The sequence below is a fragment of the Microcaecilia unicolor genome, chromosome 3 (assembly GCF_901765095.1).
Source record: "Microcaecilia unicolor chromosome 3, aMicUni1.1, whole genome shotgun sequence".
NCBI classification, from domain to species: domain Eukaryota; kingdom Metazoa; phylum Chordata; class Amphibia; order Gymnophiona; family Siphonopidae; genus Microcaecilia; species Microcaecilia unicolor.
The window spans coordinates 33,130,375-33,149,521 of NC_044033.1; the positions used below are offsets into that span (position 1 = coordinate 33,130,375).

Here is a 19,147-nt window from a genome sequence, read left to right on the forward strand (position 1 = left end):
TCTGCAGCTCTCAGGATAGAATACTGTAAATCTCCGCTGCCTGCGGAGGGTCTTCACCCTTCTCAAACACAAGAACCAGTGACGCTGGACTCTGTTTAAATAGTTTTAGGCGATGTGCAGATACAGAAAACTCTGATTCAGCCATTTCAGTTCTCGAATCTGTGTTTGTGGCTGCATGAATAAGGGCACATCCAGAGAAGTTAGAGGTAGTGATCTTCTGTCTAGCATAGTAAAGTGTCACTATGTTGCAAGAGGGATCCTATTTCTGCTGCTTTGTATTATGTAGAGTGCAGCGCCACCTGTTGGTGTGGCTAGCCAGTGCCAACCTTCTGAGGAACAGTTCCTATGATGCCCCACCTTTAGGATCCCTTCTGTCGCTGCTCCTCCCTCTGTTTCCGTATTGGTCTGCTGGCATATGAAGCAGGATCCTGATGCCGAAGGCCCTTATTCCTTTATTTGAGTGGGCTGTGGTAGAGTTTAGAGACCTGACGAGCTGGACTGATTAAGCAGTCAGAAAATAGCTACTTTTTTTTTCCCCTAGGTGCCCTGTAATCATGGGATTATCCTGAAACACTAGTGGGCCGAACTTCTAGACCTAAAATTGAAAGCATGAGTTTGCTGGACAGGCCTGAGTCATTCTCATGAGGGGAAATAAATCTTTTCTGGGAGCAGGAAAGGGTGATTCACAGTGTCAAAGGGTCCTTGTACTAGCCGAAGGGGTGAAACATAACCAGCATTTCATTTTAAGATAGCATCTTGCTCACAAACAGAAAATAATAAGGTAGAAACACAGATAGGGATTATCCCTGCTTGGAGTATTTGGAATGAGTGTATCACACTTGCACTGGATCAGAAAGGAGCAGATTTAGAGCGTGCCGGAGAGAGAGATGGGAAAAGGAGTCAAATGATATTGAAAAAGATCTTGAACCCCTTTACTATGGGCTGACTCCATGAGCATTTAAAGGAAATCTCAGTCTTTAAAAACACGTATAGCTTCAAAGGCCCCTTTCCCCACAAGATGGAGAAGTAGAGGTAAGTGTCTTAGTCCCTCTTCAGAGTCTTTATAACCAGGACGCCAACTTGAATGCACTTGCTGCTGTCAATCCACACTGTCGTCCACTGTCTTCCACAGCATACGATGCAAAGCCCAGCAAGTGCATTCAAGTTAAGTACAAATTGGTTCACCGGATGTGTACTGTTTAAATAAGCCTCCACCATATAGTATTGTGGAAGGTATATGTGCATGTATTACATGAATAAGAAGAGTGGAGGTTTTTTTGTGAAGACTAGTGATTGAAGAAGAGGAGTTCTTTAAAATTGAAGGGTTGTCCTTGCACAATGAGCACTCTTTATGGTTTCTGAAGTCTTTTTTTCTCCACGTTTTCATGAATGCTAGTAAGTGTACACCTCCAATACTGGGTTATTACAAAGTAGAATTTTGTTGTAAACGGTGATAGTATTCTACTGTTCCTTTTTGTGGTTCAGGGTAATTGAAATCACCCATTATTATTGTGTTGCCCAGTTTGTTCGCGTCCATAATTTCCTTTAACATTTCTGCATCCATCTGTTCATCCTGGCCAGGCGGACGGTAGTACACTCCTATCACTATCCTTTTCCCCTTTACATGTGGAATTTCAATCCATAGTGATTCCGAGAAGTGTTTTGTTTCCTGCAGAATTTTGATTCAAGGCTCTCGTTAATATACAATGCTACCCCTCCACCAATTCGATCCACCCTTTCACTACGATATAATTTGTACCCCAATATGACAGTGTCCCACTGGTTATCCTCCTTCCACCAGGTCTCAGAAAAGCCTATTATATCTAATTTTTCATTTAGTGCAATATATTATAACTCCCCCATCTTATTTCTTAGGCTCCTGACATTCGCATATAGACATTTCAAAGTTTGTTTATTGTTCCTATTTACATGATGCTTATTATTAGTACTTGACAGTATTAATTTGCAATCTTTTGTCTGATTTTTATTTAAGGACACCTTATCTACTACGGTCTCTTTTGCAACCTCTCTGTCAGGATACCCTATCTTCCCTGTTTTGGTGATATCCCAAACCATGCGCTTTGAGCGACTGTCGGCCTTCCCCCCCCCCCCCCCCCCCCCCCCCCCCCACCGTTTCTAGTTTAAAAGCTGCTCTATCTCCTTTTTTCATGTCGATGCCAGCTCCAGCCCTGCCTGTCTTGAGCTCCAACCCTGCCTGGTCTCCAACTAGGGTGCCCCCTAACTAGCCCCCTGTAGATGACACAATGATTGTGATTTAGGGCAGATTACTACTATAAACAATGAAAGGTTATTCCATTGTGATAGTTCCCCTGGGTACATCTGTATATTGCAGAAGTCGGCATGTTTCTAAATATAACTGAGATAAAATAACAATGACAAACGACAGTATGGATGCAGCTGCTAATAGTTTCTTTTGAAAGTACCAAGATGGGAGCTGCTGGGGGAAACCAGCTTCAGCTTTGTGACTTCATGCTGTCTCCTGTCTTACTAAACCTCCTTGCTTATGTTGTACTGCAAAGCTGCCACAAGAGGTCACATGGCAGCCATTTTCTGCTTGGAGCCGCAAGGGGCAGGAGCAAGTAGGCTTTGTTTCTGGCCCCAGTGACCCCACTGGATCACCAGGGATGGAAGGTAGCCCCCAGGGGAGCCTACCTAGATCGTGGGGGAGGGGGTGTTGGGGGTTCTGAATGGAAGCAGACGGGAGTAGAGAAAAGGGAAAGAGGGAAAGTTTTTAGGGACCAGGAGGGGGCTCCCAGAGCTGCAGACTGCTTTCAAATAATTATGTGAGTCCTGGCCAGTATTCAGTGCCCGAACCCGCATAGCTACCCCTAACTGCACTGAATATTGCCGGCACCGAAATAACTGCCAGTTCCTCCCCAATACTGCTCCCAGTCCTGTCCCTGACCTGCCCATTTTTTTTTTTGTGGCTAGACAGAGCCAATATTCAATGGCACTGCCTGATTAAGTACCACTGAATATCGGTGATTGGGCGGCCCAAGGTGATTTAAGCCTGCTTAAATCACTTTCAAAATCAACCAGTTAGCTTATAAACCCTGTGCTTGAATATAATGTGCTTTGAGCTACTATCGAAAAAGTGTGAGCTAAATCCCAAATAATAATAATGATTACTGAGTCTTAACGTCTATTTCTTGGATTGACTAGGACTAGGGTTACCATATGGCTCCAGAAAAAGGAGGACGGATTGAGCCAGCCGGGTTTTACTTCCATTGCTTTCAATGGAAGTAATTGAGCCGGCCGGGTTTTACTTCCATTGCTTTCAATGGAAGTAATTGAGCCGGCCGGGTTTTACTTCCATTGCTTTAAGCAATGGAAGTAAAACCCGGCTGGCTCAATCCGTCCTCCTTTTTCTGGAGCCATATGGTAACCCTAACTAGGACAGAGGAAATTGTGATTAGGGGGGAAGGGAATAGATAGCCTTAGCCATCATTTATTGGAGAAATTCAAGGTGCATTTTGGCTGGTCACTGGAGGAAGTGGTGGGCTTTGAATTGCTGCTACGAAGGTTGGGCTAGATGGAAAGGGGTTAAAATTAGGGGGAAATGCCCTGGTGACTGAGAGTGAAGGCTCATGGCATCATAATCACAGCAGTGACCTTTTTCATTCGAGATGGAAGTCCAAAGGAGGAGGAGAGAATAAGATACTAATTTTGCATTTAAAATTCTGCTGTGGTTATCCTGAAATGCTGTTTTGACCATAAATAGAATGTGTTATCAACACATCTCACATCAAGCAATAATTTATCACAGTCAAGAGTGCATGGCTGGAATGTGTGTTTACAGAAAATAGCATGCATTGAAAAAGGGTCAAAATATACTGTGAGTTTTATAAAATATTTTAAATCTTGGGAATAGCCACATTAGTAAGATACAATCAGAAAAACATTATACGCACTTTGAGTTTGATTTGTCCACATTGGCTCGGATGTCACATGTAGCATCACACATCCTGCATAAACCAGTAAGACACAACCTTGTGTATGCTCTACTTGGCAACATTGTTGAGTTGCAAGCAGTAGTCCAGAGAGAGAGAGAGAGTTCATTTTAGTTTATTAGCCGAGATTGGGTGGGAGAGCCGGTGGTTGGGAGGCAGGGATAGTGCTGGGCAGACTTATACGGTCTGTGCCCTGAAAATGACAGATACAAATCAAGGTAAGGTATACACAAAAAGTAGCACATATGAGTTTATCTTGTTGGGCAGACTGGATGGACCATGCAGGTCTTTTTCTGCCGCCATCTACTAGGCAAATGAATTACTGAAACTATAAAGGTATTACTGCTTGGTGAACGTATTTCTACTTACCTTTCGTGAGCTTTTAATTTGTAAACCGCTTCAATGCAATTTCTGCGATTAGTGGTATATCAAGATCTTGTGAAATAAAATAAAATATGAATAAAGGTGTTTGCTTCACTTGTTATATATAGAGACTATAGGTTTGTAATATTTTGTAAATATTACATTGATATATCATACAGCTACAACTGATAACCTCAGTGCCAGTGTAAACATGAAAGATGAGAAAATATTCATTAGCTTTTTTTTTTTTTTCCATTTTATACAGCTCGAAGAAGGTGAATATTTTGCCAGACTGATAATGGACATGGGTGAGGATGCTGGGGAGTTCCTTCCTAAGGGTTTTCTGGCCCTGGGTCTGGTGTACAGTCTTCAAGCTTCCGATGGTAAATTGTCTTACTGTTTATCAGATCGCATAGGTAATGTTATCGTAGAGATCTGAGTGTATATCAGTGAATTTTGTGAAACATTATGGGCTCTTTTTACAAAGCCGCGCTAGCTATTCCAGTGCGGCAAATGCGACGAAGCCTATAGGAATTGAATGGGCTTCTTCGCTTTCTTCACACGCTAATTGGTAGCACTGCTTCGCAAAAGGAGCCCATGTTAACAACAACCGCAGAAACTGTCTATGAAAAATAGACACCCGTTTTCATAACAAATGTTATTTTTTTTTTCAACAGTATTGTGATTTTCCACCTATCTCATTTAGGGGGTCATTTACTAAAGGATAATGTGAATTATTTACTGCAGGCTCATTTTATGCACAGGCCCCTATGATAAATAACACATGTTAATGGTGTTAGTGCTTGCTGTTAGTATATAATCCCTTTCTTTCTTTCTTTTTTTTAATGTTTGAATATTTTTATTATGTAACAAAAGAGAGGGAACAAAGTACAAACTAAAGTCCAAACAAAAAAACAGCACCACGGGCCTTTAAAAATGGAACACAGTTCTTTAATGAATGAGCCTTGACAAAAAGACCCGACACGGGCCGTGTTTCGGTGACTAGCACCTGCGTCAGGGGTCACAGTGATGACGTGGAAAACTTGGGGAATAATTCGAATATATTCCTCTACAATATATTATTCCTTATCCCACGTCTCATATAGTAAAAGCTACAAAGCACCAAGGCACTTTCACTTTCTGTATCAAAATGGATGAAAAGCTGTGCTCTCAAAAGGCTCTGCTTTTAATACCACGTCACACAGGGTTTTCACTTAAGTTCATTAAAAAATGTTTCCACCCTGTGTGACGTGGTATTAAAAGCAGAGCCTTTTGAGAGCACAGCTTTTCATCCATTTTGATACAGAAAGTGAAAGTGCCTTGGTGCTTTGTAGCTTTTACTACATGAGACGTGGGGTAAGGAATAATATATTGTAGAGGAATATATTCGAGTTATTCCCCAAGTTTTCCACGTCATCACTGTGACCCCTGACGCAGGTGCTAGTCACCGAAACACGGCCCGTGTCGGGTCTTTTTGTCAAGGCTCATTCATTAAAGAACTGTGTTCCATTTTTAAAGGCCCGTGGTGCTGTTTTTTTGTTTGAATATTTTTATTAAGCATCATTACAATACAACAATGTAAACGTATTCATTTTTCCCCCACGTTTTCCCCCCCTTCCTCCTCCCCCTCCCAGCTCTATTTCAACTGTCCTTATTGGGTTAATCGCTGAAATCGAGACCACAGTTCAGAAGATGGGCTGTACCTTCCCATTCTTTTGTCCGTTAGTTGCTCCAATTCCCCGACCAGGGAAAGTTTCAGAGTCCAGTCCAGCTCTGAGGGAGCCATCTGTTTCTTCCAGTGCATTGCAATGACACTCTTAGCCGCTGTTAAACAAATCCTCTTAAGGCGCCTCTGCCATTTAGTTCCTCTTCTGTTACCGAGACCCAAAAGACACCAGTGCGGCGTGCATTGGAACGGCTTATTCGTGCTTTCTGAAATTTTTGTCGTTACTGTCTTCCAAAATGGTTGTAGAGTCCGGCACGACCACCAAATATGCAAGAAAGTCCCCTCCTCATCTCCACACCGCCAACACAGTGAGGATGCCGAGGAGAACATAGCATGTAATCGATGCGGGGTATAATACCACCGCGACAATATCTTAAAGGCATTTTCTTTTAACAACACACAATTCGAAGCTTTTTTGACTTCTACTACTGTAGCCTTCCACTCATTTACTGTAAACTCCCGTTGCAGATCCTGTTCCCATTTTATCATATAAGCACATTTCTCAAAAGATCTACCTCTAATAACTCTTCTCATTTTCCCCAATGATCCCCACAAATTTTCAAGTTCCTCGTATTCTTCCGGGTCCCTTTTCAACCACCCTTGTTGGCTCATATAATGTTTGACTTGTATATAAAAATAAGTATCTCCCGCACCTCCCCCACACTGTTCCCGGATCTCCTCTAAGGGTCTTAACTCCCCATCATCCAGGAGATCCCTGAAACAAATCAACCCCTCCTCTTCCCACCACCCTGCAACCTGGTGACCCATTCCCACTTGAAAAGCCGGTTCCCAACCTATACCTGCCAGTGTGGAAGTTTTCCTCTTCAGCCAGAACCTGGTTCTGACTCTCTCTCTCTTTCTTTCTTTCTAAGTATTCATAGCCTGCTAATCACTAGTGATTATAAGTGGTTTACACTGAAACATAAGAAATAATACGCCAGCAGCATCAAACAATAAAACAGACATAGATACCAAAACAAAGATCAGTTGATTAGCATTTCTTGAAAACCTGAGTAAAATGGTAAGTTTTAATTTTTCCCCTGAATTCTAACAAATTAGGGTCCCTTTTACCAAGCTGTGGCAAAAGGGGGCCAGCGCTGCCGTCGGCGCGTGTTTTACACGTGCGCCGAGGCCCCCTTTTACCGTAGCTTGTAAAAGGCAAGTCTCACTTTCCCACAGGAAATGTCCAGGCGGCAAGTAAATCACTTGCCGCGCGGCCATTTTGGGGTGGGGGGGGAGCCCTTACCGCCACCCATTGAAGTGGCGGTAAGGGCTCTCGCGTTAACCTGGCGGCAACTGATTACCGCCGGGTACACTCCGACGCTACAAAAATAAATACATTTTGTAGCACCGTAAATGACAGCACTCTTGGGGTGGGAAGTACCGCCAGGCTGCTGTGGTAGCCCAGCGGTACTTCCTGTATAGAGAGTAGTAAGCCCATGTTGGGCTTACCGTCGCTTAGTAAGAGGAGCCCTTAGTTTGTAGCATGATCTTAGAGAAGTAGACCTTCTACTGAAAGCATCCTGTTTCAACTTCTTGCTCCATGAACATATGCAAAGCAGGAATAGATTATTATTATTGTTATTACATTTGTACCCCGCGCTTTCCCACATACAGCAGGTTCAGTGCGGCTTACACAGTAGAAAAAAAAAAAAAAAGCATTACAAAGGACATGTGAGAAGAATATTATAAACTAGGAAAAAATGCCCGTTTCTGAGCGGAATGAAACGGGCGCTAGCAAGGGGCCCCCTCCCTCCGTCCCTCGAAGCTACTTGCCTTGTTCGCTGTGGGCCGTTCCGGCCCTCGAGTGTCAATAGCTCCGCCCTCGACGTCATGACGTTTTGACGCGAGGGCGGTGCAGACACTCCAGGGCACACCGGATATCTCGGGCGCCTCAACTTCCGTGGAGGCTTCAGAACGTTGGGGTTGCCTTTTATATATATATATAGATTGTAATAAACAGAATGGCAACAGTGCCCAAGAGTATATGAATTGGAATAGGGGAGGTAGACAAGGATAGGATAGGTAAAAGGGAAGGAGATTGGGAGGGATATGGTATAAAAGGATGGAGAAGAGAAGTGGAGGAGTGGCCTAGTGGTTAGGGTGGTGGACTTTGGTCCTGAGGAACCGAGTTCGATTCCCACTTCAGGCACAGGCAGCTCCTTGTGACTCTGGGCAAGGCACTTAACCCTCCATTGCCCCATGTAAGCCGCATTGAGCCTGCCATGAGTGGGAAAGCGCGGGGTACAAATGTAACTAAAAAAAAAAAAAAAGGCTGGAGATTGAGTATAAGGGGATTTGAAAATAAGGTCAGAGGTGCAATTGGTGTCAAAGTCAGTGTTATCTTCAGAGGAGGAGTAGTGTAGGCGGGCTGGTAGAATTTAAGTTGGTTCATTAAGGTAAGCTTGTTTGAAAAAAAATGGGACTTTAACATTTTCCTGAATGGTAAACAATCTGATTTAACACAGACAAACAGAACAGATAAGGGAACTACTTAAGGTGGGAATTATGAAAACAGACATGGGTACTGAACAAATGAACAGGGGTTAGGAGTTAAAAGCAGCCTCAAAAAGGCACAAGGTTGAAGGGAAGCCGCTAAAGATCTGGGCAGGATATCCTGTGTATCCTTTTGTACACGAGCAGGTAAATAATCTTCTTGATTCTGAGACTTCAGTGACTGAACTGGGCATTATCATGATAGTGACAAGCAACAGCAAGGGTCTCGCTGATCTTAATGATTTAAAAATTAACCTCAAAACTTTGAAGTATACATGCCGTTGGACTGGCAGCCAATGCAGCAAATATAATACAGGACATATATGATCATATTTCTTATGACCAGTTAGCAGATAGCTGCAGTGTTTTGAATCACTTGTAAATCCTGGCTGACAACAAAGGAAAACAGAATTAGAGTAGTCCATAGGAGCTAGGATTAACTGCGGTAAAGCAGTTCTAATATCATTTAGTTCCTGGTAAAGCTTCAAACGTCTTAAATGCATTTTAAAATCAGAGGAGTTCAATGTTTCATGCATTTTTTGTGCATACACTAGAAATGCAGTTGGGGCAGTTCTATAAAATGTGTACTAACAAGCATGTATTACGAATGTAAATGTTTAGACTAGTAGCATATATGCTTATGTATGTACTTGCCAAATGTTTGCCTAAGTGCTATTCTGTAAATACACGCGTATCTTGCATAGTTTGTATTTACAAGGGAGGCCTGCAGATGGGCAGAGCCTGAGGATCTACATGGGTGCCTTTTAGAATACTATAATGTGTGGGGCTGATATTCAGACTGTGGGTGTTAGCCTGGCTATCTTCTGTGGTTGGCAATGATGCCGGAGACTCAATGCATTGCCTGGACCTGATGCTGCTTCCTGTCTGCTGCCTGCCACTGACCATTGCCTGGACCTGACGCTGCCTCCTCTCTGCTACCTGCCGTTGACCATTGCCTGGACCTGACGCTGCCTCCTGTCTGCTGCCTGCCACTGACCATTGCCTGGACCTGACGCTGCCTCCTCTCTGCTACCTGCCGTTGACCATTGCCTGGACCTGACGCCTCCTGTCTGCTGCTTGCCACTGACCATTGCCTGGACCTGATGCTGCTTCCTGTCTGCTGCCTGCCACTGACCATTGCCTGGACCTGACGCTGCTTCCTGTCTGCTGCCTGCCACTGACCATTGCCTGGACCTGACGCTGCCTCCTCTCTGCTACCTGCCGTTGACCATTGCCTGGACCTGACGCCTCCTGTCTGCTGCCTGCCACTGACCATTGCCTGGACCTGACGCTGCTTCCTGTCTGCTGCCTGCCACTGACCATTGCCTGGACCTGACGCTGCCTCCTCTCTGCTACCTGCCGTTGACCATTGCCTGAACCTGACGCTGCCTCCTGTCTGCTGCCCGCTTCCGACCCTTTCCTAGTCCTTGCATCCATCTACCCGCTGCCTGCCTCTGTCTACTGCCGGTGCCTAACGCCATCTTCGGCTGGGTCACTGCCAGTAGCCCTTAGTCCTGAGACCCTTTTTTTAAATCCTGTTGACCACCAGAACCCAGGGGCTCAACTGCTGGGGAACGGTGGTTGCTGCAGGCGAAGAACTGGGCTTGTGGACTGTTGGTCTTCTGGACCAACACAAGGGCTTACCAACCGTGACACGTAGTCTCTAGAGAGTCAAAACGTGGCCACATCAGGTTGTGTTTTAAAGTGGCAAGAATAAAAACCTTTTTAACTATTAGAAGATGTGTATTCTTCTTGTGTGGACCGTACTTGTTATAGGCCTCCAACATGTGCTCCCCAGACAAAAGTCTGTGTCACTGTGGCGTCATTAACAGTAAACTGGTATCTCATTCCACTCAGCACATAAATGTAGATAGTAACAACAAATAAAGCTGTAAAATTTCACATTGAAATTCCAAGTGGTTGCTGATAAAACAGCAAAAAATCTCTAGGGGGTTACTTTGTTTTGCCTCACCCTGTATATGTAATCAATAGTGACCTTGCACTAGCTATACGGATAATGGCAATATTCCACCGCTTTCTGGATAGCTATGCAATTTAAGTTAGGGCAACCTTTTTGCTGTCTTGACTTTATCCCCATAGCTATCTGAATAGCAGCTGAATATTTGTAGAGTCCAGGCCAGTCCTACCACTTGACTGACTAGGCATCCACCTAGGATGGCAGAATTTGAGGGCAGGAGACAGGTGCCAACATAACAGGACAGCAGCATTTGAAAGCCGCTGTCAGTGCAGCGGCAGGCTTTTGACCTACATATACTCAAGCCCTGCCATGTCTCAATCCCTCCAACAGGAAATTTGATTCAGAGGAAGAGGGAAGCAGAAGGCCTTGATCACGTGCAGGTGTTCAAAGGCCATGTGGTGTGCTCTGTTGTTTCTTTAATGCAGCTTCAAGTTTGCATTGAGGTTGTGTGATGGGGGCAGTAGGGGCAAGGAAAAGGGGGAGATGCTTGACATGGTAAGTAGTGAAGGGGAGAGATGCTTGACACTTGGGGAGAGAAAGGGAAGATGCTGGACACCTGACTGGGTGTAGGGAAGGGGAGATGGTGGTGTCAGGAGAAGCACATATAGTTGAAGGTTCACCTAGGGTATCGGATACCCTTGGGCTGGCTCATATGTTAAATTAGGTAGAACACCCATGCACCATCCTGGCACTATCCACTGTAAGAATTTAAAACACCATGCAAATATATGAAGTATATCCATATTTTGTTGAGGAAGAGGGGTGGCACCACAACAGACCTTGCTACCCTGTAAATGCCAGAAGCAGAAGCTTATTTGAGGTAGGTCAGGCTTATCTGTTAGACATTGTGACTATAGAAGTCAGGGCCAAGCTGGGCCCAATTGTGCTGAGTATTGGAAGGCAGGACTTGAACTTTGGGGACACCGGGATAGAGACAAGGTAGTTGGGCTGTCTTTTGGAGGAGCAGACAAGTGCATGCTTTAGGCCTACAGGAACAAGCCATGGGAGAGAACACGAATGTTGGGAGTGACTTTACTTGTCTATTTTCTCCTGATTTGTGAAGGGAATAGATCAGCTATTCCTCTGCCTGAAAATAAGTGATTTTCTTTCACATTTAACTCTCACCCGCCCTCACTCACATTACCACACTGCTGCTGCATAACACAGAAAACAGGCCATTGAGATCCTGTGGTCTATAATACACTCTTCCCTGGATTCAATACATGGTGCCGAAATGTGGGTGTGCTGCTGAGATGTATGTGCAAATTAATTGGTCAATGAACTTTTAAACCATCCAGGATTGGGTGCCAACAACCAATTATTGATGTTAAATGGCACTCATGAAAATTTTGTGCGTGCATCTGTCTGCATGCTATTTTATACAGTATGGTGCTTAACTTAAAGTGTGTAACACAAAAGGGGATGTGGCCATGGGCATGTGAGGAGCTTTCCAAATAGTTGCACGCTTAGTTATAAAATACTGCCTCAGCATGCCTAACTTGGGCACAAGCATTTACACCAGGTTTCAACAGACATAAGTCTAGCACTTAAAAGTTAGGTGAAGGAATTGGAGTTATGTGCTATTCTATAAAGGGCACGTGCCTATTTTTTCAGTGCACATTTTGAGCACCATGTACTAAACCTGGTCCTCCGTGCCATGTGTAAGGAGTATTCATACGTTACATAAAAAAAGTGTGCAAAACTGAGCACATTTGTGGCCCTGTCCCTGTCTAATCTGCCCATTTTTACCATCCTTTGCCAGTACTGCTTGCACTCTCTGGTCTCTGGCTTAACTCTCACTTTCCCACAACCGAAAATCCTCTTTTAGCTCATGCTGTCTTGAATTCCAGTACTGTTTTTGCCTCTGGTAGTGGAGAGGCATAGTGCAGAAAGTGTGAGGCATTATTCACATAATGAAAAAAAGCAAACACAGGAGATCCTGGATTCTCTACAGGGGGAACTATTCCAGCAGTTGTTAATGGAACCCACGTAGAATGGGGCCATACTGAACAGTGCTTATTACTACTACTACTTAACATTTCTAAATAGCTACCAGGGTTACGGAGCGCTGTACAATTTAACACAGAGGACAGTCCCTGCTCAAAGGAGCTTACAATCTAAAGGACAAAAAGTGCAGTCAATCAAATTGGGGCAGTCTAGAGAGAGTGTTTCTGATGCTGTAGTAGGTGACCTGGCATCCAGTGAGCACCAGATGGTGTGGTTTAATCTTAAAATAGGTGTGGAGAGGATTCATTCAAAAGTGAAGGTTCTAGAGTTAAAAAAAACAAACAAACAAAAAAAAAACAACCTACTTTATTCAGATGGAGGATTACCTAAAGGAATTGCTTTCTGGATGGGAACATTTGGGAGACGTTGGAAAGCAGTGGGAAAAACTGAAAGGGATTATTGTAAGGGCAACAAACATTTATGTACCAAATTGCATATTTAACTATTCAGCAGAATGTGAGTAATGAAAAATACTATTCAGCTGAATGCGAATACCAAATATGAAAAATGGGCTTTGAGCATTAACATAACAAATAATAAATTAAGTAACGTTAAATCAGAGATCAAGTGTTTATTTCAGTAGGATTTAGCACAGTGGAAACCCAGACTATTCGTGTTTAAATTTAAATCACTATTCGGCCAAATGTATGCGGGGCCAAATCGAATATGAATATTTGATACAGCCCTACATTTTGGTAAGGAAAGTAAATAAAAGAGAAAAATGAGGCTGCTTTGGTTCTCAAAAATAATAGCTGAAAAGGTAAGGAAAAAGAGGCTAGCCTTTATAAACTGCAAGAGATTGCAGAAAGAGGAAGACAAGCAACAATATTTGGAAAAGCTAAGAGAAGCTGGTAGAGTAGTCAGGAAAACAAAGATGCAAATGGAAGAAAAAATAGCCAATACAGTAACATTGGGGACAAGACATTTTTTTTTTTTAGATATGTTAGTGATAGGAGGACGTGCAAATGTGACATTGTGAGACTCAAAGGTGAAGGGTAGGAAAATGTAGAAGCTGATAAAGATAAGGCGGAATTGCTTAACAAATATTCCTGTTCTGTGTTCACAGCTGAAGGGCTGGGAGCAGGACCTCAGAAGACAAACACAAATAGGAATGGAGGGGTGGTAGTCCCTGAACAGTTTTCAGAGGACTGTGTTTGTGAGGAGCTGGGCTGGGAGCAGGACCTCAGAAGACAAACACAAATAGGAATGGAGGGGTGGTAGTCCCTGAACAGTTTTCAGAGGACTGTGTTCGTGAGGAGCTGGCTAACCTAGAGGTGGACATGAATTGAGGTTGCAGGGGGGCCGACTCAGGAATAATGTCAGGAAGTACTTTTCATGGACAGGGTGCTAGATACCTGGAATGCCCTCACGCAGGAGGTGGTGGAGATGAAAACAGTAACCGGATTAAAAAATGCATGGGATAAACACAAAGGAATCCTGCTTAGAAGGCATGGATCCAAAGAAGCTTAGCAGTGATTAGATGGCAACACCAGTAACTGGGAAGCAAAGGCAGTACTGGGCAGACTTCTATTGTCTGTGCCCTGATCATGGCTAGACAGATTTGGATGGGCTGCAGTAGGACATTGATGACAACTTCAGAAATTGGAGAACAAGGACTGTGTTGGGTAGACTTCTATGGTCTGTGCCCTGAAAATGGCAAGGACAAATCAAGATCCAGTATACATAGGTAGTATCACATTATACATTATGCTGTGAGTTTATCTTGTTGGACAGACCGAATGGACCGTACAGGTCTTTATCTGCCATCATCTACTATGTTACTATGACAAAGCGATGGGGCCAGATGGCATACATCTGAGGGTACTGAAGGAACTTAGGGAAGTTCTAGCGGTGCCACTGGCTGACCTTTTCAATGTTTTTCTAAAGTCGGGACTGGTCCCGGAGTGCCAAAGAAGAGCAGATATTCCTCTCTACAAAAGCAGAAGTAAGGAAGAGGTTGGTAACTACAGGCCAGTAAGTCTGAATTCTGTGGTAAGTAAATTAATGGAAACACTTTTAAAACAGAGAATATTAAGTTTTTGGAATCCAATGGATTACAGGACCTGAGGCAACATGGTTTCACTAGAGACAAATCTGATTAATTTCTTTGGGTGACCATAGAGTTGGATCGAAGGAGAGCGCTAGCTGTGGTGCAATTAGATTTTAGCAAAGCTTTGATAATGTTCCTCATAGACAACTAATAAACTGAGTGCCTTGATATGGGTTAGGAACTAGTTGAGTGGAAGGCAACAGAGGGTAGTGGTAAATGGAGCTCATTCTGAAGAAAAAGATGTTACCAGTGGAGTACCGCAAGGTTCAGTTCTTTTGCCGGTTCTTTTTCACATATTTGTAAGTGATATTGCTGAAGGACTGTCTGGTAAGGTTTCCCTCTTTGCAGATGATACCAAAGTCTACAATATGGTTGACACCCTTGGATACATCAGTGCCATATATAAGTTGACTACTAGATTCTGCGGCGTAAGGGGTTTCTCCATCTCCCTTATTCTGTTGGTCTCAGTGGACTTCAGCGGAAGCTTTTAGATTTAGGATATGCCAGTGTATAGCGTTACCACCGGGCTGCTAGACAAGGACTGCATGTCTGATCTTATGAAGTTGCAAAGTATGTGACGGTGTGTTTTTGCTTACTTTGGTCCCCTACTCTTGGATTCTCTGTCTTTAAAGTTAAGGTGGGAGAGGCAGGCTTTTTGGTCTTTTGGAAAAAATCAAGGCCTTTGCTTTTGGATACTATGTTAGGTGGTACATTTTGGGTGAGTGGAGTGTTTTTTATTAGAGCTGGATTGGTTGGATTGTTATATTTAGATTATATTTTCAATGCATTGCATCAGTGCTTATAAAACTTCCTTGAGAGAATTGATGAGGAATTTAATTAAATATTAATTAATTAAATGTTAGTTCTTAGGTATTACTAATGTGGAAAACGATTCCTGCTAATGTTAGGTAACATACACTTTTGTCTTAGAAGGAAGCTAGCAAGCAGATGGTGGCAATGACCCCGTATAAGAGTCTGGTGAGACCTCATCTCTCTATATAAAAGGCAACACCAATGTTCTATGAAGCCTCCAGACGGAAGTGTGAAGGGGGAGAGATATCCGGTTTCCCCATGAGTGTCTGCCCCGCCCTCTCTGTAACACAAACAGTCAGTGAAGGAAAACAGCAGAGCACGAAATCAAATCGCTGGCTCTGTAACAGTGAAGGACTCAGAGGGGGGAGGGGAGAGAAGGCAGAGGGCAGGGACACACACACTCCCACATGCACACAGAAGAAAACATTGCTAGCCCCCGTTTCATTTGCATCAGAAACGGGGCTTTTTTACTAGTTTAGAATATTGTGTCCAATTCTGGAGATCGCATCTTCAAAAAGATATAAACAGGATGGAGTTGGTCCAGAGGACAGCTAATAAAGTGGTCAGCGGTCTTTGTCTCAAAGTGTTGGGTACAGACTTAACGATCTCAATATGTATACTTTGGAAGAAAACACAGGAGAGGGGGAGATATGATAGAGACATTTAAATAACTACATGGCATAAATGCAGAGGAGGCCAGTCTCTTTTAATTGAAAGGAAGCTCTGGAATGAGGGGGCAGAGGATGAAGGTGAAAGGAGATAGATTCAGAAGTAACCTGAGAAAATATTTCTTCACGAAAAGGGTGGTGAATTCGTGGAATGGCCTCCTGGTGGAGATGAAAACTGTATCTGAATTTAAGAAAGCTTGGGACAGGTATACAGTGGCGTTCCTAGGGGGGCTGACACCCGGGGCGAATCGCCGATGCGCCCCCCTCCCCCAGGTGCAGCGCCGCTTGGGGGGGGTGCCGCGCGCTCCTGTCCGTCGTTCATTCCATGCTCCCTCTGTCCCGGAACAGGAAGTAACCTGTTCCGGGGCAGAGGGAGCATGGAACGAACGACGGACAGGCGCGCGCGGCACCTCCCCAGCGGCGTGCACCCGGGGCGGACCGCCCCCCCTTCCCCCCCCCCTAGGAACACCACTGCAGGTATAAGAGAGTGAAAGGGAGAGTAGATGATGTGGATGAGCAGACTTGGATAGGCCATATGGTCTTTATCAGCCTTCGTTTTTCTCTGTTTCTATGTAAGCATATTTTCATCGTGCCACAGACTTAGGGAGCTATCAGGTGTTTACTCAAATTAATCATGACTTAGATAGATTTCAGCAAAGCAAGTATTGTGAGGTCCTTTAAGATTGAGATCTCAGGTTATTCAAAGCCACTGGTGTTGATATAAAAGTATTTTATATGCCTTTCCCCTGGGCCTTAAGTCTTGCCAGTGTAATATTTACAGAAGGAATTGTAGCACAGGAAACCAGATCTTGTGCCGAGTAGCAGACAACACTGACCCATGGGCCATCTGGCTTAAGTACATCTTGATGAAAACTGCCTGTGTTTCTTCAGGAGATTATTCACTGGATGATATTTCCCCACATCACTTTCTCTCCTGCGTGATTTATTGCAGTAAGTGCTTGTGAGCAGGAGAGAGAGTCTGTATATGATGAAACTAAGATATAAGACCTTCATATCTGAGGCAAGAGAAAAAAAAATTATCTTGTACAGCTAGAAAGAGGTCGTCTGTTATATGTTCAGCCTTCAGCCATAATGGAAATTGACTCTAGAATTCAACTTACTGATGAGGCTTCTTTAATCATCGCATATAATCATGTTTTCTCAAGGTCACACAGCGCAATTGTGTAGAGAAATAAAACTGTCTGGGTTTTGCAGCTCGGTGTTTTACCACTAGGTTGGACTGTTGTATTTTTCTTTTTTTTTGCAACAGCAAAGTCTCTCTGTCCACACAGTAACGTGTTTTATGAAAAGAGCAATCTTCTTTGCAGATATATTGCCTCTACTATACACTCAATCCGCACCTGGACTAACTTGCTGCACACCCTGGAACTTAGACCAGTGCCTTATATCTTGTTTAACTGTACAAAGATTTTGCCTTGAGTTTAGCCACTCATCTATGTATCCCAATTGACTCTGTACTACCCCTCTTGTCCCCATCTATATATCTTATTTATTTATGTATAGCATGTGTATCCCACATTTTCCCACCGATTTACAGGCTCAATGTGGCTTACATTTGCCGTAATGGCGGTTGCCATTTCCGGGTAACAGAATTACAAAAGGCATTGCATTAAGGTGCATACATACATGGTAAAGAAGAATTCGTTATGGTATTGCATATTAGTTCCTGAGTGATAGATTAGATGATAACATACATTAGGTCATCGACTATAGAGAGACCATAATCGACATAAGGATTAAAGTGGTAATGCTTGATCATTATTAACAAAGAGGTTATTCATTTAAGTGGTAAAGAGTTTGGTTTTGTCTAGTTCACGTACAGTCTTATTGTTTAGTATTTAGGATGGATGTTTATGGTATGTCTTATTGAACAGTTCAGTTTTCAGTAGCCTTCGGAAGATAGTTAGGTCTTGCGTTGTTTTTATGGCCTTCGGTAGTGCGTTGCATAGTTGTGTGCTGATGTAGGAGAAACTGGTTGCGTATGTGGTTTTCTATTTTAGCCCCCTGATAGTCAAACTAATGGAAAGTATGCACTCGGTCCCTCGGCTAGATAGAAAAACATTAACATCATATCTATGTTATCTGAATGTACTAATACGTGCGTATTAGATGTTTCATTGGTATTATGCTGACATTGTATTATGTCTATGTTATTTGAATATTCTTCCATGCTGTCTATTATGGTATTGTTTGTATTGTACTGACATCATATTGCCAAGTTTACTTCATTTAGGGGTCCTTTTACCGCTGAGTGGTAGGGCTTACCGCTGGGTTTCCACATGGGAAACCGGCCCTACTGCAGGGCTCGTTCAGGAGCCCAGTGGTAGTTCCGGCTTCCTGCGCGCGCTGTTCCAAGTTCTAGGACATTTTTTTAAATGTTCCTAGTGCTGGGGGTGTGCCCTGTAGTAACTGGGCAGTGCCGAGTTACCACTGGAGCCCTCACTGCCTCCTAAATAGGAGTAACTGCCCGCACAGCAATTTTTTTAATTACTTCACGGCCATTTACTGCCCCTTTAAGGAAAAACCCCTTTTACCAGTGGTGGTAAAAGGTGGCCTCGGCACGCGGCAAACCCGTGCACCGACGCCACCACGGAACCCCTTACCACCGCTTGGTAAAAGGAGCCCTTACTGTATTTATGTTTATATTTGGTCATTTTACTATTGTTACGATGTTGACAAAATTGTAAGTTTTATGTTAAACTGGACTTGCTGTACACCTTTGGTGAAATCTGTTCATAATGGCGGTTAATAAATTCTAAATAAATAATAAATCCCAATAAAATAAAAAATCTGGGTTCACATAGTCCTTAATTGACAGCCAGTCTTTTAATTGGAGCTGGAGCACTGCCTGCTTTGTTAGACTGCTTTGTAATTCAGATAAAAATTCTGCACGCAAACATTATGTGGAGTACCAGATCAGAACTATATTACAGTGAGCAACATAGACTGTTTAATGTTTTTAGGTAGACCTGAGCCCACAGTGGGTGGGCATAAAATTCTCTCTCCCCTCCCCCTCCCCCCTAGTTTACCAGAACACGTGTTTATAGGAGTTGC

General features: G+C 43.5%; 1 protein-coding gene across 2 annotated transcripts in view; it reads left to right on the forward strand.

The window, feature by feature from the left end:
- Nucleotides 1-19,147, forward strand: part of TTC7A (tetratricopeptide repeat domain 7A) — a 557,697-nt gene that overhangs the window by 302,239 nt on the left and 236,311 nt on the right. For both annotated transcript variants that reach the window (XM_030195820.1, XM_030195819.1), the window contains one exon: nt 4,600-4,717. In XM_030195820.1, the coding sequence (XP_030051680.1) occupies nt 4,600-4,717 (118 nt within the window). The remainder of the gene's footprint in view (nt 1-4,599; nt 4,718-19,147) is intronic.